The 26,977-nt window shown below is 30.2% G+C and overlaps 1 protein-coding gene across 1 annotated transcript in view; it reads left to right on the forward strand.

Moving 5' to 3' along the window:
* Positions 1-26,723, forward strand: part of LOC113367185 — a 103,502-nt gene extending 76,779 nt beyond the window's left edge. The window contains exons 2-10 of the mRNA XM_026608814.1: positions 12,950-13,184; positions 13,517-13,766; positions 13,876-14,021; positions 16,013-16,219; positions 16,280-16,341; positions 18,655-18,918; positions 21,854-22,388; positions 24,861-24,990; positions 26,643-26,723. Of these exons, the coding sequence (XP_026464599.1) occupies positions 12,968-13,184; positions 13,517-13,766; positions 13,876-14,021; positions 16,013-16,219; positions 16,280-16,341; positions 18,655-18,918; positions 21,854-22,388; positions 24,861-24,990; positions 26,643-26,667 (1,836 nt within the window). The 5' untranslated portion in view covers positions 12,950-12,967 and the 3' untranslated portion in view covers positions 26,668-26,723. The remainder of the gene's footprint in view (positions 1-12,949; positions 13,185-13,516; positions 13,767-13,875; positions 14,022-16,012; positions 16,220-16,279; positions 16,342-18,654; positions 18,919-21,853; positions 22,389-24,860; positions 24,991-26,642) is intronic.
* Positions 26,724-26,977: the final 254 nt, after the last annotated feature.

Raw genomic sequence — 26,977 nt, forward strand, 5'->3', positions numbered from 1 at the left:
ATATTAATCAGCAATTACTTTATTTCTCTAATGAAGGTTCATTTTTAAATGCTAATTACAATGACAAACCGATCATTAACTTCACGTAGAGTAAGTTAAGTTAATTGTAATGGGCCGAAAATTGGAATTGAAAATTTTTACATTTCTCGACGTTTTGAATGTTTCTGAACATTTTGGCATGCCTCAAAAAAAGTGGATGTGTGTGTGTGTGTATGTATGGATACAAATTTCCAGTCACGTTTTCGGGCGCACGGATCAACCGATTTGAATGGTTCAGAAAACATTCGATTCCTATCGATAGGGAAAAAAGCTGATTAGTTTTTGGCAAAGGCAGGTCCTGCCGTTACGGAGATATGGAGCAAAGAGTGCAGAAAATAGAAATCGAGTTTTTGAGAGAACGGATCATCCGATTTGTATGATTCAGTTCGTAATGACGGGGAAAAGTGGTTATTAGTTTTTGGCAAAGGTAGGCCCAGCGATTTCGAAGATACAGAGCTACATGTGAAAAAAATGGCAGTTTTTGAGAGAACTAAGCGTCCGATTTAAATGATTCAAAGAACTTTCTGCTTGTTTCAAGAAAATAATTGCTTTTGAGAAAAAAAATTGTTTCTATTTTTTTTTTCAAAAAATATTTTTGTAATTTTGGATTAAAAATTCAAAAAATTATCCAGACTAAGCACAGTCTAAGCGCCACTCTGGTACAAATGTTTACCCAAGTGCATTTAGACTGTTTATGTACTGGAGCACTTTTCCAATTTTGTGAAAACTATTGAAAAATGTGAAAATGCCGCCAAGCTAAGCACAGTATAAGTGAAAATATCGTACAGATTCATTTGCAAATGCGTTAAGACTGTATACGGGAGCAATTTTTCAATTTTGTGTAAATTTAGGCAACTATTTTTTTTTTAAATTGAATTAGAAATGAGATGACGATTGTTAATGTTCAGGAGATAAATTGATTTATTTATAATTTACAGTTGATTTGCTCAGATATAACAATAAGATAGCAAAAATAATGAAAGTTACAGTATTTGCAATAATATATTTGAAAACGTTTAAAATTTCTCGAATATTTTCGAATCTCAGTTCCAGCAATTTGCCTTAAGGCACGATGCCATACACCACTAGTTTAAATACCATCTTGTACAGTAGCAAATAAGTTTTACTTACTTTTTAAAAAGTGACTTAACAAATATATTAACCTTTAACAAGTCCTTTCTATAACTCATCATTACTCCACCTCGTCCCTCGTATCCATTTATTTGATTGCCCAAAAGTTTAGTTTGGCCTCATCCTGCTGCTCCTTTTCCCCTGCTCCTCCGCCGTCTATTTCTCGTGTGCAATCGAGCAGAAATTGATTCAACGAAAATTTTAGTTGAAAAGGACAATCCATCATTCCGTGTGTTTTGTAATGAACGTCACATCGTGTGTTCGTCATTAATCAACTCCTCCTAGGGCTGCTGGAGGAGGAAGGACACAGAAATAAGGAGCAGCAATGTGGAGGAGCAGCGATACAGAATTTTTTTGGGCGATGGGATAAAGCAGTGTTTCCCAACGTGGGGCGCACGCCCCACCTGGAGGCAATTTGCAATTTCAGAGGGGCAATTTGAAAATTTTGGTGATTTTAATGTAATGTAGTATAGTATCGGTAAAACATTTAACAAAAAAATGCTTCTTAGATTTAACTAACAATAAGGTGTCCCGGTTTGACCGGGACAGTCCTAGTTTTCCTGGTGCCGCAGATATGTTTTTTCTGCCGAGTTAACCTGACTTTTTAAGCAGATTTGAAGAATTTGAATTTTTCCCATTACTTTATAATTAAATTACAAACTGCCTATATAAAACTAAACATTGTGAAAGAGAATGTTGCAAAATGCAAAAATTCTTTGGGTTCAAATAGCTCTTCACTAATTATTTTAAACTTCTATATTCCAATTTACAAAAAATTAGGTAAATCAAGTTTCTGACTGCTTTAAGGTCAGTGATAAGACTCGACTTGAAATATGCACAAGAAAAGTGATATTTACTACTAAAGTTAATTGCGAAGTTCAACGCGAAAAAACGTAAATAAAAAATATGACGTAAGGTTTTTACTCACTCGCAGTAACTATGGCTAAAGATGGATTTTATTTAAAACAAACTAATTTTTATTGCATCCTTAAATAGTAGATGGTTGACAACTAAGTGCGGCTTTTACTCTTATTGTTAGATTGCATCAAATGAATCTTTAGGTTTGCCGAGGTATTCTACATGTAAAACACTTTTTTTTATTATATAGTAAAAAATTCAGTTCTCAATTAGTAGAAAATACGGTTTTGATCGATTGCGTAGTTTTGTTCTGCATTCATTGAAAGATGGAATATCAAAACAAACATTTTAGTCAAATTTTGCACTCTTATTTCTGCAAAGGGTAAAACGATCTTCCCAAAGAATAGGTGCTGTTTATAGTATCCAAGCCTTGAAAAAAGCTATGTTAAAATTGGTTTTGAAAATGTAATTCTGGTGATTTTGCACTCGATGCTGCTCTGATTGTTCATTTAATATTTTAGACAATCTAATTAAAGCAATAATCGATTCGGCTAATAGAAATAATTTGGCTACATTTAAAAATTATTGGGAGTTGGTTGAAATTTTTCTCCACATTCACCAAATATTTCTGACCACAAACCATCTGATTAAAACCCTTGAACTTAAGAAAAAATCATGATGATATCAAATCGTGCCGGAAATAACAAAAGGTCATCGATCAAAATGATATACAGAACAAAGTTATTTAATTTCACGCAAAAATTGTCTTTGATGTTCTAACAAAAGATGCTCACTTAATTAGTTGCCAACCTGATAACTAAAAAAGATTTAACAAAAAAAGGTATATGAAATTTAAACATCATTCCATTCTTAGTTAAGAAAATGTCAACTATCTAAGTAGACTTGTTATGATATGGCTTCATAAAGAAACTGAAACCAAATGCCCAAATGTAATCATATGTACAAAAATTTGCTATAATTTATTGAAAAAAAAGATTAGATTAGAACCTAATATAAAATCTTTATTTTGGCTCAAGTATTGCATTAGATGAATTTTGAAAAAACAGTAATAAAATTAATTTGAAAATTCCGTTTTTTGGCTTATTTCGAAATTTCACTTATGATGTTTAATGACAATTTATTAGCGATTTTATCTTAAAAGTTATCATTCACGTTTTTTCTGGAACAAAAAAAAAATTGTATGGGGGGCCTAAAAAAGGTTGGGAATCACTGGGATAGAGAAAACTGGGGTAAAGGAGCATTGTAACAAAACATCTTAGTAGGAAGGATCTCTTTGGCCTTCTTCAACTTTTTACATTTCAATTGCATTTTTATGTGTTTTTCCACTACCTTCCTCTTTTTTGTATTTCCAGTACGATTTATACCTATGTAACCTTGCAGTACCTACAATGTTTTATTCAACTTCTTATTTTTAAATCTCTTCAGCAATTAAGTTCTATTTATATATCTCCAATAAATCAATTATTTTTATATCCAATTAGCAATTCGATTTGTATTTATTTATGTTGTCCCAACGTCTCTTATTGTTAGTATTTTCCATCAACCCACCCACATGTAAGCAAAGTCTTTGCAGAGTAAAATATAGTGATAGATGTAGAAGGGCTGAAGGGCTGAAGGGCAAGGAGGTGCCTCTCATCTCTTATATAAGATTACGTGTCTTATGAGGATGATGACAAGAGAACAACGAACAGGGGGCCCCTTTTCGTAATTGATATTACCGTATATATATTATGTTATATTATAATTATGATACTGTATTCATATGTATATATATATATATATGGAGGCGTGCTCCATATTGTAGAAATACCGGAATTGTCCAAATTATAGTCATAATAAATTTCATAAAATATTATTTATATTTCGTTTATTTTATATATGATTAATATCCACGACACTATGTGTTGTCATACTGATCATTAATAAAACGTTATTGGTATTTTCTTATTTATAATAGAAAAGAAAGGTTTCAAGAATTATACATTTTTTTGGCAAAAACTACTCAGGGAGAAACAAAAACCATGTCCGATCTGACACTTGAATTTATTTTTGTTTTTTTTCTGTGCTGTCACTATATGGGCCAATCTGTCCAGTAACATGTGATGCGTGTTGACAAGCCGCGATGCGTGTTGGCAACCCGCTACATATATATATATATATATATATATTAATTTGGAAATATGAACAAGCAACACTCTTTTTTGCACTAATTTATTAAATAATAATTTTCACAAACGTTTCGAGACTAGGTTTGTTTCATCATCAGTGTATTATAATTTAAAATTTAAAATATGGAAACCTAAATTAGCATTATGTGTGATCCGTTACAAGTCGTTCGATATATTGTCAAACTCTCGAAATATAACTCTCGAAACGTTTGTGAGAATTATTATTTAATAAATTAATGCAAAAAAGAGTGTTGTTCGTTCATATTTTCAAATTAATATCTATTATCCACTCAGAATACATTTGTCACATATATATATATATATATATATATATATATGTGTGTGTGTGTGTGTGTGTATCTATAGTATAATTGGACGTGGGTCTCGGATCTATATTTGTGATCTGATGAAACTTTTTGTGTTTAGAAGAAAAAGAAAAAGGTTAATAGATTCGTCCTGTCATGTTTGAACAAAGAACCTTTTTTCTATCAAGGATATTTTTTCGCGGATAACTCTCGAGGACATCGTATAAAACCATGATATATAAATACGTATATATGGATATATATATATGATATATATATATATATATATATATACTAGAAAACCCGACGAACTCCGTTTTGCCACCATATGGTTTCGTGAGAAAGATGAAGAATTTTTTTGTTTGTTTTATATTTGAAAAGGAAAAATTTGATTTTATTACACAACGGTAATGAATTTATTTCGATTACAAAAATGAAGTATTTTTTAGTTAAACTTCTCTAAGTAAATGAAAGTGAATCCGTACATTATCCGTTTCATTGAAGTGCTCTTTGGTAAACCACATTTTTTGTTGTTTGGTCTGACGTTAACACAAACAAAGCGGATGGTTTTCCAACTCGTGAACAGGCAACGTATAACTGCCCCCATGTGAAAAACAATGATTTTCTAAATAATCTATTTGAAATTGACTTGTTATTGCGAACGCAAGGCGAACTGGAAATTGCAATCGTTTAAAGTCAAACGGAAGACCAGTCGGAATCATTGGTGCGTATAGTTCCAGCAGCTTGCATTAGGGAACGATGCCATGCACCACTAATTTTCTTAGCTATAAAGGGAGCCCGAGACCTTTCTGACGAATGCAAAATTGTCGAAATCGGTTCGTGCGTTCTGGAGTTATTTCGTCAGGAAGGAAAACCCGATTTATTTATATATATATATATATATATATATGTGTAGATAAATAGCTAATAAAATTACTGACAAATTTGTATACATAATTTAAAAACATATATAACAAATAAAATATTGTTAAACTTTCAAATTGTAAAAAATATCACAAATTATTATAGCACTTCAAGTATTGCGCTGATTTATTGATTAGAGAAATAATTTTTAAATGGTAATTTAACAAAATATGATCAATAATTTTTGGTTAGAGCCTTTTGGTTAGATATCAATATTGATATCTACTGGAAAAACGATCTCAATATTACAAAATTCGATCGATTCTTTTTTAGTATAATCAGTGACCCAAACGTTTCCACAAGTCCTTTCCTCAAGTCTTTTTTCCAGTATCGACATATCGATACACACACAGTACTAGTTGTCTTTACTCGATCGTTCTATATGCATATAAATTGAAAAATAATGCCGCCAGCATTATGCTGCCCAAATGATTAATGATTTACGTCTACGGCTTGCTCCACCGTATTCATTCAGAAGTAGATCGAACGATGCTCCACTCTCCTCCAGTGACAACAGATAAACTCCTGAATTTATTATTGTCCCGAATACATACTACCCCCCGGGAATGAGGGGCATACCCCCCATTCGAACGTACAACTTGTACAAATATCTGGAGGAAAGTCGATATATGGGAAAAATGTTATTTTAAATTGCTGTTTAGAGTATTTAGAGAATGAAATAAATGAACTAGATAGAATAATGAATAGAAAAGAATAATGTGTGTGAGTAGATTATATATTGTGAGAGACAAATAGTGATGAATATTGTAGAGAGTGTAATTAGAGACAATAAACGAGTAACTAGAGATTGAGTGTGTTGATAGAGACCAACAGGTGTTAACATATCTGTTTACATATTTTGAATTATATCTGATATGTTACTAAGACTTTCTAATTTTTGATATACAATTTTTAATATTATTTTATATACAGGGTTTTATTTTTATTGTGAAATTACTTGGAAGATAATTATGAGTTTATAAAATTGGAGTTGAAAGTTTATTTATTACAATTTATAGTTATTGAAAGTAGATACAAAGTTAGTTATAAACAAAAGGAGTCCTTAAGTATTTAATTCGTGACTTCGAAGTTTGACAATTATTTAAAGTATATTTTTGTTCTAAATGTTTTTAAATAATATACACAGGTAATTTTATTAGCTTTTCTCTCATATATAATAATTAGTATGTATTTGAACAAGTTTTAAAGAAAACTGAAAAATCGTTCAAAATTTATACGAGGTCTTGGGTTATTGATCCCCAAAATACTTAATTCGCAATTTTGAAGTTTGACAATATTTTAAAATATAATTTGGTTCTAAACTTTATTAAATGATATATACATATTTGTCGACAATTTTGTTAGCTTTTCGGAATTATATAATACTATGTATGTATTTGAACAAGTTTTTAACAAAAGATTGCAAAATAGTACAAAATGCAACCGAGGTCTAATATGAACTCAAAGTACTGGATTTAAAATTTTAACAATTATTTTAAATACAATTTTATTCTAAATGTTATCGAATAATATAAACAATTTTGTCAGCAATTTTATTTATTAGCTTTGTAATGATATATAGTAATTAGTATGTATTTTAATAAGTTTTTGACAAAACAAAAAGCAAATTATAAAAAAATGTACCCGACATCTTAGGTGAACTCGAAATATTTGATTCTAAATTTTAAATTTTAACGATTTTTTAAATATAATTTTGTTCTGAATATTATAATTCTGAATATACACATTTGTTTGTAATTTCATTAGCTTTTTGACGATATATAATAATTAGTATGTTTTTAAACAAATTTTTAACAAATCAACGCAAAATCTAAAAAAAGGTAACCGACATCTTAGGTGAACTCGAAATACTTCACAATTTGAAATTTTAACCATTTTTTTAAAATATCATTTTGTTCTCAATGTTTATAAATGATATATACAGATTTTTCGAAAATTTCATTAGCTTTTTATTTATATATAGAGGTTAGTATGAATTTGAACAAGTTTTTAAGGAAAAATGCAAAATCTAACAAAATATAACCGAAGCCTTGCATTAACCTAGAATACTTAATACGCAATTTTGAAGTTTGACAATATTTTAAAATAGAATTTTGTTCTAAACATTATTAAATATTATATACAGATTAGTCTGCAATTTTATTAACTTTTGAAGGGTATATAACAATCAGTATATATTGGAACAAGTTTAAAAAAAAAGCAATCTAACAAAATGAAACCAAAGCTTTGGATTATCCGAAAATAATTAATTCTTTATCTTGGAGTTTAACATTTTTTAAACATAATTTTGTTCTTAATGTTTATAAATGATATATACACATTTGTTGGTAGTTTTATTAACTTTTTGACGATATATTATAATTAGTATGTATGTAAACAAATTTTTGACAAAAATGCTAAATATATCAAAATGTACCCGGTATCTTGAAGAATTCGAAACTCGATTCACAATTTGAATGTTTTACTATTTTTTTTAAATAATTTTGTCCTAAATGTTTATAAATGATTGGGAGCGTTTATAAATGGTATATACAGATCTTTCAGTAATTTTATTAGCTTTCTATTTATATATAGATATTAATATGTATTTGAACAAGTTTTTAAGAAAACAACGTAAAATCTAACAAAATGTAACCGTGATTTTATTGTTAAATTTAAGAAAATTTACTCTAGTTGTTATTCATATCTTTCAACCATCTCTAGTCAACAATCCAATTATCTTCCCACGTGTATTTTATCTCATCATCATCAATTTCTGATGAAAAGGCAATTCAGAAGCACAATTTAGAGAATCCTCAACACAAAAGAGGTAATTTTCCGTTTTGTAAAAGAACACGAGATGAGGACATTTTAATAAGTTTAACATTGAGTATGAAAAGACTCTTGATTACATACATGACGTAGACGAGAAAATTGTGTTGGAAACTGATAAAATCAGAATGGATTAGAAACATGGACTATAAGGAAGAAATACTAGAACTATCTAGAAATATTTGACAATGGGACATATAATACATCGTTTTATGTACATTTATATTTAAATTGTGAATCAAGTAATTCCAGACATCGATTACAATTTGTTCCCTTAAATTTCCTAAATAAAATTACTGACAAATTTTGTTCCCTAATAAAATTACTGACAAATCTGCATATATTATTTAGAGACTTTTAGAACAAAATTATTTTTAACTGTTATTTATGGCATAGTGCCTTAAGGCAAATTGCTGGAACTTCCCGTACCGTAATTAAAAATTCGAGGAATGAAAATAGTCAATAATTGTTTTGAAGATTTTTAATTATATTATTTATTATAAATACATTCTGTAAATTTGTGTAAAATTGCTTCTTCAATTGGGCGAAGAGCGTATTTCTAAACAACTTATGTGTACGTTTACAAGAGGCCATTATTTTAAAATTTAATTTTTTTGATAATTTAGAATTTTTTTCAAAATTTAGAATTTTTTTCAGAATTTAGAATCATTTTCAAAATTTTAAGTTTTTCTCGAAGTTTAAAATTTTCTGAAATTTAAGAAAAACGTTTTTCTTAACATTTTGGGAATTTGGAAAATTTTGTGTACGTTTACAAGAGTCAGCTTTTTTAAATTCGTTTTTTTTAATAATTCAGAATTTTTTGTTAAATTTTTTTCATAATTCAGAACCTTTTTCAAATTTTTGAAGTTTTTTTTTCAAAGTTTAAATTTTTTTGGAATTTAAAAAAAAGGTTTTTTTAATATTTTGAGAATAAGGAAATTTTTTAAAATATTCGATTTTTTTTAAATTTTTAGAATATTCTCAATTTTTTGAGAAGAAAATGTAAGAAATCATTTTTTTTATAATTTTTCAAATTTTTTTTTTAAAAAATGATGAAAATATTCGAAACTTTGAATTTTAAGAACTTTTGAATTTTTTTTTTGAAAATTATGATTTTTTGTCTACTCAAACAAAATGTTTTTTGAATTAATCTAATCGGATAATCCGTTCTCTCAAAAACAGCAAAACCGTTTTTACACCCTTTGCGCTCCATACCTCCGAAACGGTAAAATTGCCTTTTGCAAAAACGCCTCGCAAGCGAATGATCTTTTAATCATACAAATCGGTTATTCCATAATATCGAGGACATTTGTTTGAACCATATAGGTAAACTTTAAAATTAAAAATCTTGGTACGGAACTCAAAAAAATTTACACAAAATATGTGCACAATATTAAAATCTCTATAAAATATCTGATAATTTGATGTGCATATGTCTAATGATCATTTTTGACCGCCAGATGGCATTTTTCTTTACTTTCTTCACTAGATCTCCGAAACCGCTAGACCTGCCTTCATTGATCAGTTCTTTAACTTGTCAATACAAGTAAAATGTTTTTTGAATTATTCAAATCGGACGCTCCGTTCTCTCAAAAACTGAGGTACCGCTTGTAGCACTTTTTGCCCTTTATCTCCGAAACGGCTGGACCTGCCTTTGCCAAAAACTAATCAGCACGTCTCCTTATCAATACGAATCGAATGTTTTGAATTATTAAAATCGGTTGATCGGTGTTCCCGAAATCGTCGACGAAAGTTTGTATCCGTACAAACAAACACACGCGCACAAACACATACAAACAGATACATCCATTCTTTCTAAGATATGCCAAAATGTTCAGAAACATCTGAAACGTAAAGATATATAAAATATTTTATTTTTTTACCCTACGGGAGGTTTTTTTTATTTATTTATTTATTGGCTTTTGATATACATCTATTTATTTATTTATTTATTTATTTATTTATTCATAAGCAAGCCGTAATCAATAATAATAGATATTATTTCAGGCTCTTGTCAAGCTTATTCATAGTTAATATTAAAAGGATAGTAATTTTATAATAAACAAAGTAGCTGCACGAATGTCGCTTCTGAAAAAAAAGAGCTGAAAAAAAACATTCGAACATTAAATACAATGTTCATCATCAAGTTCATCATATTAAAGTCTATTTGACCACCAGTCAAGCTCAAAATTCTTGCACAAGGTTGAAAGTTATACTCATTTAAAACCGTAAAAAATGTAAATTAATAAAATAGCAATAAAAAAAATGAATAAAAATAATGGTTGTACAGGCGATCAAATGGCCAGACTACATAGATACAGGATAAGGATTATGCAAGAAAATAGTTATTGAATTCAAATTGAGAAAATTCAGTAATGTCATAAAAAGCTAAGTCTTTAAAAAGTTTAACTAGGGAAGCATGAAATTTTTTGCTGTCTAAGTTTCGGATCATATTTATAAATTTTTAAATTATTACTAGCTACTTAAAACATTAAACTTTAAAATTCTGAATTTTTATTTTGGGTTTATCCTCTAGCAGACAACCAATATCAAAATGTATAATGTTTGTATATATTTCTTATCCTGTGTCTATATAAAAAATGTCATTTCACAGTCGATTACCCGTTTAGTTTTGCATAAGGAAAGCATCTCCTCCGTTTAACCCCGATGGGGCTCCTTTCCTTTCTTCTTAGCCCTCGCAAAGATTCTTTTAAATTCCTCCGCCGGTCTCATTTTTTATTCAACCCTTTTCTAAAGAGCGCCCGGACATCATCGGGGGCCCCCGATGTAAAACCATCGAGATGAGATAAAGGGCTGTTTCTTCTTCTTACAACATTCGGTCGGTATTTGTACAAGTGGTAAATTGAAGGAAACGGCGTCCGGGGATATTAGCCGAGACTAATAGGGTCGTCGTGGTTGTGGTATGGTAATGGTAATGGTATTTTGGGTTGGCCAGTAAGGCATTTTTGTATTGTGAGAGATGTAGGGAATAATATTCTTCCTTAGGAAAATTTGTTTGATAAAATTTACAAAATTAGTGGTGTATGGCATCGTGCCTTAAGGCAAATTGCTAGAACTTCGCGTAGCAAAAGTTAAACTAGTGGGGTATATGACATCGTGCCTTAAGGCAAATTGCTGGAATTTCGCGTACCAAGAATTATTATTTTTTTAAAAAGATTAACATTACTTTTTTTTGAAAAAAAAATGTTTTATTTATTTTGACATATTTTGGAAATTTTGAACTTTTCTTCAAAGCAATCGTACTGCTTTAACTGCATAGAGACGAAATATCAAAGCACGTAAGCGCCGCGTCGCCATTGGTACGGAACCCATAGGAATATAAACAAAATTTATACTTATTAATAAAATCTCTGTAAAATATCTGATAATTTGATGTGCATATGTCGAATGATCATTTTTGACCGCCAAATGGCATTTGTTTTTACTTTTTTTACTAGATATCCGAAACCGCTAGACCTGCCTTCATGAAAATTTGATCAATTCTTCATCTTGTCAATGCAAGTGAAATGTTTTTATGAATTATTAAAATCGGACGTTCCGTTCTCTTAAAAACCGAGTTACTATTTTTGGCACTTTTTGTCCCGTATCTTCGAAATGGCTAGACCTGCCTTCGTCAAAAACCAATCAGCACGTCTCCTTATCAATACGAATCGAATGTTTTTTGAATTATTCAAATCGCTTCATCCGTGTACCCGAAATCGTCGACGAAAATTTGTATCCGAACACACACGCACATACATCCATTGTTTGTAAGGTATACAAAATGTTCAGAAACCTTTGAAACGTAAAGATATATAAAAATATTCATTTTCGATTTTTTTGCGATTACTATAACTTGCCCTACGGGAAGTTAAAAATTTAATAAATCTGCCAAAAATAATACAAATATTGGGCCTTGGTGCTCCTGTTCTTCTGTTTTTCGCATTATTCATAAATTTATTACTAAGTAGTACTTACTATGCCAAAAAATTCACTATTTGTTCAATAAATCTCTCTGTATTTCAAAATTTTGTGTAACAGATTGCTCTCTACAAGCTAAACCGTAAAAGATACGGAAAAACTTCATTAGGACAAAATATGCAGAATAAAATTACGAATAAAATGATATATAAATGGTTAAGTGTGTTCATACAATTTTTTCGAGATTTTCCAATTTTCCCGAATTTTTACGACGGCAACTCGCCTGTAGGTCACACCGTTTGGAATTCTAAGTTGCGATATATGGGAATTTTGAGAATTTTGAGGCCTTTCTAACGATGTATAATACTTTGTATGTTTTCTTTACAGAAATATCGAATCGTGAGGAGTATTGCTCCAACCTATCCGCACTTTGCGTTTTGACTAGTTAACAACTACACAGATTGCTCTATATACTATCTAAATAAAGTCTATACTATCTAAACCGTAAAAGATACGAAAAAACTTCGTTCGTACGAAAGATGCAGAATAAAATTACGAATGAATTGATATATAAATCGTTAAGTGTGTTCATACAATTTTCTCGAGAATTTCCAGTTTTCCTCAAATTTTTCAATTGGAACTTGCCTGTAGGCCACACCTTGCGGAATTCGAAGTTGCGATACAAAAAAACTAAGAATTTTGAGACTTTTAGAACAATGTATAATACTTTATATGTATCTTTTATTTCAGTTAACCAAGTCCATCAAAATGTTATCGGATCTCCACGACAACGACTCCACGCCGACGAATTCGGATCAGGAAGATCTTCTGGTGGGATCTGATTATGAAGATTTCACAGATTTCGAAGACATACAATTCGCATATGCCAAAAGTCAAAATCAGCAGCAGCAACAGCAGAACTCCAATCCTTTGAGTAATTATCCTCATCTGATAGCCACACAGAACGACTTTGGAAACACGACAGGTAAAATAATAATAATAATGATGAGTGAAGTGACGTCTTAGAGCAGCTGTAATATCTGTCTTGTCTAAAAAATTGAAGCCATACTTTTATATTTGTTTTATTTATCAAGCCCTGCACATAGCTTGATCTATGAATCATTTTCTTTTTTATTTGAACGTTAATGCAATGCTCATCATCAATATTACGAGGTAATAAATTAACCATATTATCAACGTCAACAGGCACATTTATAATTTGGCCAAATATTCCAAATTGTCCATTTGCATGTCGCAATCGTCTAATAATGGAATACCAAACTAGTGGTAACAAGTAACAATTAATTTTATTTTCAGAGTCCTGGCGCCACAAATTCAACTTCCTCTTCACCTCCTGCGCCCTGGTGGTCCTGTCCTTCCTGGTGACGGTTTTGTACCCCATCTATTGGCGGCAACTGGAACTGAATTCGCAGCACGTGACCCGGTACAGCGGCCTCTTGTTTGTTGCGACGGTGACGACGGCGACGGTGTGCGCCTTGGCTGTCATCAGTTCGTGGGTTTCCAACTGGGATGTCAGGGTGCTTAAACCGCCCTTCAACGTTTACAGGTAATAGATAATAGTAATAATAAGAAATGGTGTGTGGGATTTTTGAAGTAAAACTTTTTTTGGACGGAAGTTGGTTACGCCTGACTTTATTATGTAACTTTTTTTGCAGGACTTTAATGATAGGCTGTTCTTATGGCTTGGGAGGTACTTTGATAACGATGGCCAACTCGAGGATACCTTGCCACTTGCAAGATCCTTTAAAAGCACTGACTATGTTGCTTTCGTTGATTTTTTATTTCTTCATGTGCAGACGAGGTAAATATAGAATTTTTAGATTATTTAGTAACTAATTATTTATCTATCATCGGTTAAATATTTATTTTTGAAGTAAAACTTCTTTAGGCGCAACTAGGATGTAAATCCGTACAAATGAAACGGAAGTGCGTTACGGCAGATAAGATAAGAGTCGAGTACCAATGATTCGTCATTAGTCGTCGTGTAGGTGAATAGAGATCTGTCGTTGTATGCGTACCGATATCAACAAAGAAATCGACATAGATAGATAAATAAATATTTTAAAATTACATCGTAGTACAAATGTTGATTTAATGAAAAATGCCTGAATCAGAAGAATATTTTACCCTGTTCCTTGAAAATAATAAAACAAATTAAACATTTGTGCCACGTACTAAACGTAAGTTTATTGATTAGAAATTATTTCTATATTATTCGTAGTTTCTATAAATCTTTGAAGTTATTAAAATGGAAAATATTTTTTAGGCAAGACAGATATTACAGTTATTCAAAGAATGAGATTATAATCGCCGAAAAAGTAAAAAAAAATACAAGCAGTCAATGAATGTATGTTAATTTAAATTACATGAAGTTCTTCAAACACAAATATTATATGATGATGAGTGAAATTGTGAAAATAATATTTGTTGTTTAGGCGTTATTTAACATAATCCACTTTGTGTGAACGAATATTTTTGAAATTATTAATCAGCAATTACTTCATTTTTTCTAATGAAGGTTCATTTCTAAATGCTAATTACATTGACAAACCGATTGTGTCATATTTTCGCGCACTCTTTTTTTATATAAAAGTACCCAAGATCTATTACAATACGTTAAAGGACTTATATCTAATTATTACCTATCTAACCATACCGTACGATACCTAAGACCATCAGTCCCTACATTTATATATAAATTTATTACTGCTTCATCATTGTTTGCTATTAACCTATTATATATAACATACACCCTACACATCTTTTTACCCTTATCTATTATATATTAAATATTTATTATTATATATAGACTTATATATTTTACTCTTATCTATTATCTATTGTCTCTACCGTATACTCTATTGTCTATCGCCGACACCGGGAATCGAACCCGGGACCACCGCGTGGCGGTCCACAGTCTTAACCACTACTTACCCCACAAATAATATATTAAGGGGTGCACTATTTTTTCGTGGTACCTTTACCTATTAATTAAGTAATTAATACTAAGGTGACGCGACGACACGCGGAAAAAGGCGATCCATAGCAGCGTTACGGTGGTCCAGTGGTTAAGGTTGCTGTCTGCCATGCAGGAAGCTCGGGTTCGATTCTCGGTAGGGTTCGGAAAAATTAGCGTTTAACCAAAATTATATTTGAAAGATAAGGAATAATATTGGACGTATTATGTATATAGGGTGTAAGCGTATTAGGTGTATTAGGCGTACTATATAGTTAGTTAAAAGGCGTACAACATAGAATTTAAGATTTAGGCATACGTGAATATGATATAGGTATCTCATCATAAGAAATACATGTTATACAGACTTTTGATACGGGTACTGTATAAAATGCATTTTTATCCTTATAACAACCCCTTAAATATTATTTTATACATGGCAAATAAAAGAAGTACGTGACATACCTCAACACTTAATTTTTGCAGCCACGAGTACAAGTTTTGCAGTTTATTGAATAATTTAAAATCAAAATAGGTATTGTTGAACTAAGAAAGCAAAAATAAATTTTGCTTAAAAATACAATTTATATTTTCTTACCAATATAAAAGTATTTACCAATATAGATGTGCAGGGTTGTCCCAGAACTCAACCAACATGTTCGCCTTTATGTCTGTTCGTCACGTTTTTTTTGATAAATTTATGAAATAAACATTATAACAACCATGTTAATTTTTAATGCTATTATAAATATATAATTTATAATTTATTTTTATATAGATGTGTATAATGGTCAACACTAATCGCGTGTGAACCTTACGCGTACTCTTTTTTCTAGTGATGGGTCTTCAGAGGATATTTTCAGCGACAACAAGCGTTGTCGGTTTATTTATTGCGGTCGATTACGGTTTATGTGACGAATATAGGTGTCGAGGTTTCGAATTGAGTACCGAAACCGATTTTCCGGTTTCTGAAATCGATACAGATGAAGATGGCACGGACACTTGGAGGCAGAGGCTTATATGGACACTCGTCTATGTTATAGGTAAGTAAGGATATAGAAATAATATTGAATCTATTTAATTTCCACAATTTTTTTACTCAGGTCTAGCTTTATGGACTCTACACATAACATTCCTGGAAAGCCACATCATCCAGAAAACAATGGTAAGACATCTTCAACTCTCCATTCATAGATAAAAGAAGTATTAAATAGATGATAAACACGGCCGCTTTGCCATTACTTCAATTTTAATTATTTCCGCACTCCATAGAGGCGCCACCAACTATAGCACGTAAACTTACCCTTAGGTTTAATTCTAGATAAGACTTATATAAATATATAATATCGAAATGAGAAACCTGATTAATTTGGCTAAATGAAATGAGAACAAAATATACGCATATATAATATACTAGATGACCCGACAGACGTTGTCTTATACTCATGTCTAAAATTTTTTAATATAATATACTAATATTTACCATTTACCTGAAAATAATTATTATTGTTTTTTAAATTACTCTTCATGCCAAAATGCATATACATTTATAATATGAGCGATGTTAAATGTAGAAATGCTTTAAATAAAATAAGGAGTCTCAATTCTCACACTATATTGGAAATTGAAGTCTTTTAAACGGTATAATATAACCATAACCATAATATAATACTTCATGTTGGATTAAATTAATTTAATTTTTTATTATTTATGATATCCAAAATTGCATCTTAAATTTCTCCTAATCGATATCGTCAGGCCCGAATTGTATGTATTCATTTTTACTTTCCCATTTGTTGTTGTAAAGTGAAATTTTTACGCATTTTAAAAATATTGTGGAAAGATTGGTAAAAGATGCAAAGAAATTATATATTGAAAAAAAAACTATATTGAAAATATAATATCCGAATTTTGTGTTGGCGCCCCCTAAGGCGTGCGCTCGTATTTTTCGCATGCATCGCATTAAAGGTAGAACCGGCCCTGATTAATACTTAATTTCATATTTCAAGTGAATTAATTTGTCATATGTGTACCATTCAATCTGCCATACATATACTGTATTTTATATTTCTTTAATTTCTGGCACATCTCAGCTGCTTTTTGGCAATAATAATGTAGACATTTCATTTTTCTTATTCATAATCATGAATTTATTATACATATTCTAATATTGTCTGGGTTCATAAGTAAATTGAAATTATTGGCAAATGATAGTTTTTATTTGTTTTCAATGCACACAATGACATGTCGTTTTTTACAATTGTTTCCATTTATTTCTACAATATTGCACATACGTCCCAGTACTTTATAATCACATACATCCTAGAAAATTTCCTTAGCAAACTCCAGAAAGTTTTATCAAAATCCGAATAATCGTTTAGGAGGAGTATACAGTGAGTGCTTGTAATTTAAAATTAACTTTATATAATAGCAATAAAGCTCAAATTGATTCGACGTTTTAATTAGGAAACGTTTGCATGAGAAAAAGAAAAAGGCTGTTTTTAGGGTTTTCCCGGAAATTATTCGATTTTTTCTCGCCGTAAGAACCATCCTTTGACATCAACGAACATTTTGAAAAAAGAATTGGCCAAATCGGTCTAGGCGTTGTTGAATTATGCGCTTACCAACACATTTTGCGATTAATTTTTATACAGTAGAACCTCGATTAATTAATTTAATTTAATCGAAAATCCGGATAATCCAAATTATGAAGAATAATGTTTTGTTTATCAAAAATAACAAATGCATACATAGATATCAACAAAAATCGATGTTTATTAGAAAATTAACACTAATTACATATTTTCTTATATTACATTATACATATTATATTAATCATGAGGTAAAATATTCAGGTGTTACGTAGAGTATCAATGAAGAAGAAAAGTTGCTTACGAATAATTTGTTGATCGTTTTTGTTAAAACCAACAATATAGAGCTTTCTTCTAAGAGTTCATTTTTCGGTCTCTTCTCCATTTTCGTGTACGACAAAATTGAATCGGCATTCTTTTAAGTATCGCTTATAGTGGATGTACCTACATCATACCTATCAGCCAACTTACGGCCGGTTTCGCCTTTTTTAATGATTCTATAATATTTATTTTATCTTTAAGGGATAACACCACCCTTTAAAAATGTATATATGCACGTCAAAACAGAGAATGTATTAATGTATATATGCACATCAGAATATGCAAGTTCCGACGCGATTATGTCCGGATAATCGCGAATCCGTATAACAGAGGTCCGGATAATCGAGGTTCTACTGTATATAAGATTTTCAACTAAATCACAAATATGTTTTCAAATAACTAAACGTTTAATATATGTGTATTATAGTAAACGAATCAGTTTTTTTTAAGAAAAGTGATGAATTCCAGCACAGTAGTAGACCCTCTGTTGAGTGCGGAAGACACTAGAACAGAATAAAGTACATCCCATAATTCTATTATTAATTCCATTTTTTTTTTTCAATCAGAATCTGCCCATCGACAAACCAGAACCACCAACCCTGCTCTCGACAGTCTCCAGGCTGGTGTCACATTCTGATCCCCTTCTGCCAAATTCACCGAGTCAACGTGAAGTCACTTCCACGACAAGTATGATGGGAGCCAACTGTTGTGGTGGCAGTGGTGCCAAAAGGCAGACCAGGGAGTTGCATATGTTGGCCTGGATACATCTTGTGGGGTTGATTATTGTTTTGTTCGGGAACTGGATCGATATGTTGCCATCGGAGGATAAGGTAAAGAGTATATATATATATATATATATATATATATATATATATACTCGTATATATATATATGTGTGTGTGTGTGTATGGGTATATATATACTAGCTGGTCCGGCAAGTTGTTTTGCCATAAAAAATACTTCTAGTGGATTTAAATATTTAAATCATCATTTAATTCATATGAAGCTAACAAAAAACATATGAATAGTTTACCCACTGCAAAGCATGCCACATATAAATGTCTCTTAATAGTCTTTTGCAAGAGTCAACCTGATCTGAAACTAATTCTAGGCACATATAAATTTCAAGATTTTGATATATTATTACAGCATTAATTCATTATTTTTCTAATTACGAAGCAAAATCCGATAATTCATTTTTAAATTCTATTGTTATGTGGCATGCCCAGGGTTTTGATTGAGATTGAAAAATTGAGAGAGTGGAAAATTGTTTCACCATAGTGGTACCTAATTTCCTATCAAGAACTGTTGTATCTTCAGATTTTAATTCAATCTCTCTATTTTTTGCAAAAATTAATTTTATACAAACCGTTTATAAACTATGTACTGTTTGTGCGCATTGGAAAATATTTGTACAATGTGAAAATGGGAGGGGTGGACAACCCTTAATAAAAAGACATTGTTTTTTTGATTTAAGTAAAATTCATGCTTTATCATAAGATCAGGATAATATGAATTGAAGTTCAATAAAAAACATTCACTGACTGAAAGCATGTTGAAAATTTGATTACTATAACAGCCATATTATATTAGGTTGTCAAATATCTCCCTTCCGCTTTTTTGCTCTTGGTTTATAATACAAAAAGGCGGAAGGGAGATATTTGACAACCTTATAATATGGGTAATATAAATCCAAATTTGTGGAAGGAGGGTGTAAATTTAGAGTTGTATGCATATTTTAATTCCGCAGTATGAAAATTAAAATAAGGGGAAAATTGATTCCAAAATTCAAAAAAAAATTTCAAGATGGACAACCTTTTATAAAAATAAATAGTATTTTGAAGTAACAAGAGTTGTATGTATTTTTCAATTCCACATTGAAAAAAAAATAATAATATTAAGATAAAGAAAATTGACCCTAAAATTGAAAACAATGTGAGGGTTGGACACCCCTTAATTAAAATAATTTTAAAATTTAGTTTTTAGTTATAATGATTTTAGTTTTTAAAGTAACATTTAAGCTTTTTCATAAGCTCAAAAAAATCTTAACTAATACAAAGTCAAATTTGATTCCGAAATTTGAAAAAAAAATAGGCAGTGAACAACCCTTTATAAGGACAGTTTTGTGAAGTAAGAAGAATTCCATGTATTTTTCAATTTCGAATTATAGAAAATTAAAATATAGAAAATTGGTCTCAAAATTTGAAAAAAAATTAAGGGTAGACAACCCTTGATAATATCCCTTGATAAAAATCAATAGTATTTTGAAGTAAAAAGAATTGTTTTTGTTTTGCAATTCCACATTAAAAAAATTAAAGAAAATTGACCTCAAAATAAAAAATATATAAGGGACTGGGCAACCCTTAATAAAAATAGATTGTATTTTAATGTAAGATTAATGCTTTTTCTTTTAGCTCGAAAATCAGAATTAAAACTTGTTGTGTATGGCATTGGGCCTTAAGGCAAATTGCTGGAACTTCCCGTACCGTAATTAAAAAATCTGAATCATTTTCGATATACAAATAAAAAAAATTAGGGAAAAAAAACTTAGAAAAAAAAATTTGAGATAATTTTTTTTCCAACAGCAATTATTTTGTCAAAACAAGCTGAAAGCTTTTAAATCATTCAAATCTTATGTTTAGTTTTCTCAAAAACTGCCATTTTTAGTACAATTAGCTCGGTATCTCCAAAACGGCTGGATCTGCCTTCAAAAACTGAACACAACTTCTCCCAATCATTCCAAATTGAATGTTTTTAGATCATTCAAATCCGATACTCCGTTCTCTTAAAAACTCGTTTTGTATTTGCTGCACTCTTTGCTCCGTATCTCCGAAACGGCTGGACCTGCCTTTGCGAAAAACTAATCAGCACATCTGACTATCAATAGAAATCGAATGTTTTGTAAATCATTCAAATCGGTTGATCCGTGCGTTCGAAAACGTGGACGAAAAAATGCGGACATACAAAACACATACACATCCATTTTCTCTGAGGTATGCCAAAATGTTCAGAAACCTTCAAAACGTCGAGAAATGTGAAAATTTTCAATTTCGATTTTTGGACGATTACAATAACTTACCCTACGGGAAGTTAATAAAAGCTAAAAATGTAAGCATGAACAACCCTTAGTTCAATCGATCCTCAGACCTACTGAATACGAATATAAAATTCGGTAAAAAATCGGTAAAGCCGTTTCGGAGGAGTACGCTAACAAACATTGTGACATGGAAATTTTCTATATATATATATATATATATATATATATATATACATTAGGGTGGTCCTTAATATGGACATTTTTGAATTTCCTTGCTCCCAAGGGCTCAAATGGTTCCAAATTGATAAAAAACAATTTTCCAGAAGTTGTAGCTCTTAATATTGTATTCTAGATAGTGCGCAATTCAATCAAATTTCGTATGGAAATAGCATAGAAAAAATTTTCAAAATTTTAAAAAAAATTTTTAGGTATAACTTAGCGACAAATGAATTGAAAGTGAAAATTCGTGTCATTTTTTATTGACAATTCGACACTCTGCAAAATTTTTGAAAATTTTTTCATGCTATTTTCTTACGAAGTTTGATTGAATTGCGCACTATCTAAAAGACAATATAAAGAGCTAAAACTTTCAGAGAATTGTTATTTATCAATTTGCAACCATTTGAACCCTTGGGAGCAAGGAAATTCGAAAATGTCCATATTAAGGACCACCCTAATCTATATAAATATATATTTTTACAAAATATTTATATGTATATCTATTTTAGGTGACCTCTCCATCCGAGTTCATCTACAAAACCCACCGAGGCTTATCCTGTCACTTCGAGATACCAAACCACAACACTTTGTCTCAACAGCAGCTGGACTACCTATCAAATCTCACGCCCCACAGCCAAACCTTCAATAAAACCTCCAGAAACAAAAGAGATCTCCTAACCAGCCTGGATGCCACCAAAAAATTCCAAATGAACTACGATGAGTACCTTCTTCGCCAAGAGTTCCACAAAAGAAATTACAAACACGAAGCACTGATGAGAGCCCATAATTTGAGGAAACATAAACTAAATAGGCAGCACACGAATGTGAAAGTTTCTAAATTGATCACGAATCAGGATAAATGTGAATTGATCAGGTTTTATGGATGGATGTTCACCTTGGCCTATATAGCCTTTGTGATTTTTCTGGTACGGTTTCTGATTTTGTGCGAGTCTGCTGTTTTTACGATGTCTCTGATCACTATGGCTTTGCCTTTTGCTGGTTTGTACTGGTCGGTGTTCAAATTGGTGCCTCAGGGGAATGTCGGTAAGTAGAAAAGATTAATGCAGTACAAAAAAGGATTAAAAATATTTTTAATATTTACAATTACAATAATGTAATTAAAGTCATACTTTAAATATGACATGATCGGTTTGTCATTGTAATTAGCATTTTGGACTTGAAACTTTATTAAAGAAATGAAGTAGTTTCCGATCAGTAATTATCGTTCACACAGTGTACTATGAAATATTGCTTAAAATCTTAATAATTTCCAACGTTTTTTTAACTGACTATTCATGGTTTTCATTTCAAGTGCAAAAATATTGTCACCTAATTGTCTATTATGGCCTCAAATATTTTGTTTGATGTCTTCTACAAAGTCTAAAGATTTTGTCACATCAACAAATGAATATTTTTTTAGAATTATAATAATTTACTAAATTTGTTCCAACTTATTGATCAATATTTTCATTATTCTAAAGCGATTTAAGTATACATTTGTGACCACACAAAAACTCTATCTATTACACAAAATTACTCTATCTATTTGTCTATTTTAGACCTTGAATATTTTTTTTATATCCTTGTGGATGGATTTGTTTGTAGGGATAACAATCTCGAGTAATTTCATTAAAACTAGCAATAAATAAACTGCATAGATGTCCATTATGAAATATATCTGTATATAAATGTTTTCTCGTTTTCTACTTGTCGAGACCTTTCAAATGATACCCCACATGCCATAAGAAATACAATCTAAAAAATTTTAAGTAAAACTTCTTTAGGCACCTCGGCTATAAATTTGTAAAAAGTGTTGGTTTTAATATTTGCTAAAGTTTTACCCGTTAATTAATAAAAAAAAATAACATTCTAATATTGTTTGCAATAAAATATAACGTTTTTATTACAAAGATACAATCGAAAAATCGTAAAACTTTTTTAGACACCTCGGCTATAAATTTCAATTATAATATTGTTTGCAGTAAAATATAGCGTTTTTATTACAAAATAATCATTTTTTGTGAAATTCGTTTTCTACTCGTCGAGACCTTTCAAATGATACCCCACATGCCATAAAAGATCCAATCGAAAAATTTTGAAGTAAAACTTCTTCAGATTCCTCGGTTACAAATTCGTAAAAAGTGTTGGCTTTAATATTCGCTAAAGTTTTACGCCTCAATTAATAAAAAAAAGAATAAAGTTTAACATTCTATTTTTTGCAATAAAATATAACGTTTTTATTACAAAGATAAAATCAAAAATTTTTGAAGTAAAACTTCTTTAGACACTTAAGTTCGTAAAAAGTTTTGATCGAATTTTAGTATTTGCTGCAAAAGTTTTACTCAATTTTTTAAGCAAAAAATCTTTAAATTTACCATTCTAATATTTTTTGCAATAAAATATAGCGTTTTTATTACAAAATAATCATTTTTTGTGAAATTCGTTTTCTACTCGTCGAGACCTTTCAAACGATACCCCACATGCCAATAAAGATACCATCGAAAATTTTTGAAGTCAAACTTTTCTAGACACCTCGGCTACAAATTCGTAAAAAGTGTAGGTTTTAATATTCGCTAAAGTTTTACGCCTCAATTATTAAAAAAAACAAATTTTAACATTCTATTATTTTTTGCAATAAAATATAATGTTTTTATTACAAAGATACAATTGAAAATTTTTGAAGTAAAACTTCTTTAGACACCTCGGCTACAAATTCAAAAACAGCGTTGGTTTTAATATTCGCTAAAGTTTTACGCCTCAATTATTAAAAAAAAAGAATAAATTTCAACATTATAATATTGTTTGCAATAACGTTTTTATTACAATATAATCATTTTTGTGAAAATCGTTTTCTACTAGTCGAGACCTTTCAAACGATACCCCACATGCCATAAGAAATACCATCTAAAATTTTTAAAGTAAAACTTCTTTACACACCTCGACTACAAATTCGTAAAAAGTTGTTGATTATAGTAGTTGCTACAAAAGTTATACATCCCAATTATTAAAAAAAAGTCAAATGATTCTACAAACTATTGTCGTGCTTGATCTCTTATTTAGAGTAATAAATCTGAATATCAATTCATTCTGCATTATTTATAACAATGTGAAACTTTGTAATACTTTACGTTCAGGATTCAGTAAAATGAAATTCTAAGCTTTGACATTTGAACAAGAACAGTTGTTTCACTCGTCAAGTTATTGAAATTAACATACATTTATTGACTGTTTGTTTGTTTTGACTATTTCGCTGGCGATACAGTCTTGTTCTTGAGCAGCTGTAGTATGTGTCTAGCTTATAAAAATAATTTCTAAAAACATATAGTAACCACGAATAATACAGATTATTTTAATAAACTTACGTTTCTTACACGGCACAGATTTTTCATTCGTTATTCGCTTTTTCCGTTGCATTTGCACAGATTTACTCCCTAGTCGCGCCTAAAAAAGTTTTCCTTCAAACACATTTTTACAATTATCACCTAATAGATTTTGATTTCTTTTTTGTGATTTCAGCTATAGTCGAATGGGGGCCTGCTGTTACTGGTGAAATGATTTGCTGTTTACTCGGATTACCCATTGTTATGCTGGGTACAATTTTGTTATGCAAAGCACATTTCAGAGACTGCAAGCAAATAAGTTATAGGTAATAATATATATATATATATATATATATATATATATATACTAGCTGACCCGGAATTCGTCATTTTGCCGTCAAATTGAATTGACACATTTAAATATTCAAAAGTTTGTTATATTATTACCGCATTATTTTTTTAATTACGAAGAAAAATCCCATAATTCATTTTAAACTATATTGCTATTTGGCATGGTCAACGAATTGACTGATATTGAAAAAAAAATTGAGAGAGTGGAAAATGTTACAGCTTTGTATGGTACCTAGTTCCCTATCAAAAACTGTGGAATTTTCAGATTTTAATATTTAATTTCTCATTTTTTGCAAAAATTACTCCTTAAAAAAGCTATTTATAAACTATGCATCGGGGATTTTTTTTACAATGGTAAAATAGGAAGGGTGTGCAACATTTGATAAAAATAAATTGTTTTTTTTTTTAAGTAAAATTCATGCTTTATTATTAGGTCAGGAGAATGTAAAAAAAATTATCAACTAGTTGGTACTGGTATTTTGCCTTGAGGCAAGTTACATGAACTTCCCGATATGTGTAAATAATCGACTTGATCAATAAAAAATAAATTAATTTAGTGGATTTATTACACATCATTGCAAACGAACGAACGAACACGTTAACTGGGAGTATTTTCTAAGAGCATATTTTCAAAAATCAATAATTATAATTATAATTGAACCAGTTTCCGTAGGACTTTAATAGTTTACTATGTTCAAGACCAAGTATACTATCGTTATACCAACTAAATCATATAATTTTAATTTGAACAAACGTCAAGAAAACTACTCATTTTCTCAAACTTTGATGAATTTTTAAAATTAAACTACTTGTCGTAAGGCCGTAATATTTCAGTAAGTTCTATAAGACCATGGTATATATCGCCAAAAAAAGTTCCATAAAAATCGACTCAATTTTTTTTTTCAACAGTTAATTACAAGAAAACGGTTCGGTAGATTTTCACCTAAATCTAATCATTATCATTCCCAACTAATGTCTTTCGAACAGTTTTTGATTTTTTAAAATCGATTCGGTAGTATGAGCTTAAATGTGGACGAAAGGTTTAACACTTGTTTCCAAATTACAAAGAAACGGCTTGGTAGATCGTCGCACAAAACTGACGAACGATAGTCCTCATTGAGATACATCGAATGGCTTTTAAATTTTTGAAATCAGTCCAGCCGTTTTTGAGAAAACGTCGATTTACGGCAAAAAATCTGTTCACATACACGCACACACACACACATACTTTTTCCAAATTTGGTCTCATTCGATTCAGAATGGCTTGAAACGTCGAGAAAACATAAAATTAGCGAATCGGATTTTTTGATGAAAACATAAACTTCTCCTTCGGGAAGTTAAAAAAAACTTGTACAAAAAATTTAAAAAATTAGTTGGGGTGGACAACCCTCATTTAAAAAAATGTTTTTGTAGTCAAATTTAATTTTTTCAATAACTGCTAGAAATCTTAATATAGATAAAAAAAATGATTTGATTATTAAAATTACTATTGCAGAATAGGGGTTTATGGTTGTAGGGTGAAAATTCAGAACTGCATGTGTTTTTCAATTATAATTTCAGTTTTTAATTATTATTTTGATATATTGATAAACTATGATCATAATAATAATTTTGATTTTGTTTCTAGATCGTTTGATTCAGGAATGGCCTAGTCGATATGGAGATTTTCATGTACATAAGGACTAAAAAAATTATTTATATATATACATATAGGTATGTATAAAAGTACTTCATCATATGCAAAGATTAAATCAGAAAAACTACAACTTTTCGTGAGAAAGTTTTACAGGAAGCTTAACAACAATATGAAACACGAGATGAACCAAATATCTATATATATATATATATATATATATATATATACATATATATATATATATATATATATATATCTTAGCATGTGTCAAGGGTAGTTGCTGAGTTCATACATCTTTTTTTTATGAAGTATCAAAGTGCTCGAGT

This window comes from Ctenocephalides felis, unplaced genomic scaffold (genome assembly GCF_003426905.1).
Source record: "Ctenocephalides felis isolate EL2017-DRISC unplaced genomic scaffold, ASM342690v1 CF-g0.4_SCAFFOLD_01170, whole genome shotgun sequence".
In the NCBI taxonomy this organism is placed as follows: Eukaryota; Metazoa; Arthropoda; class Insecta; order Siphonaptera; family Pulicidae; genus Ctenocephalides; species Ctenocephalides felis.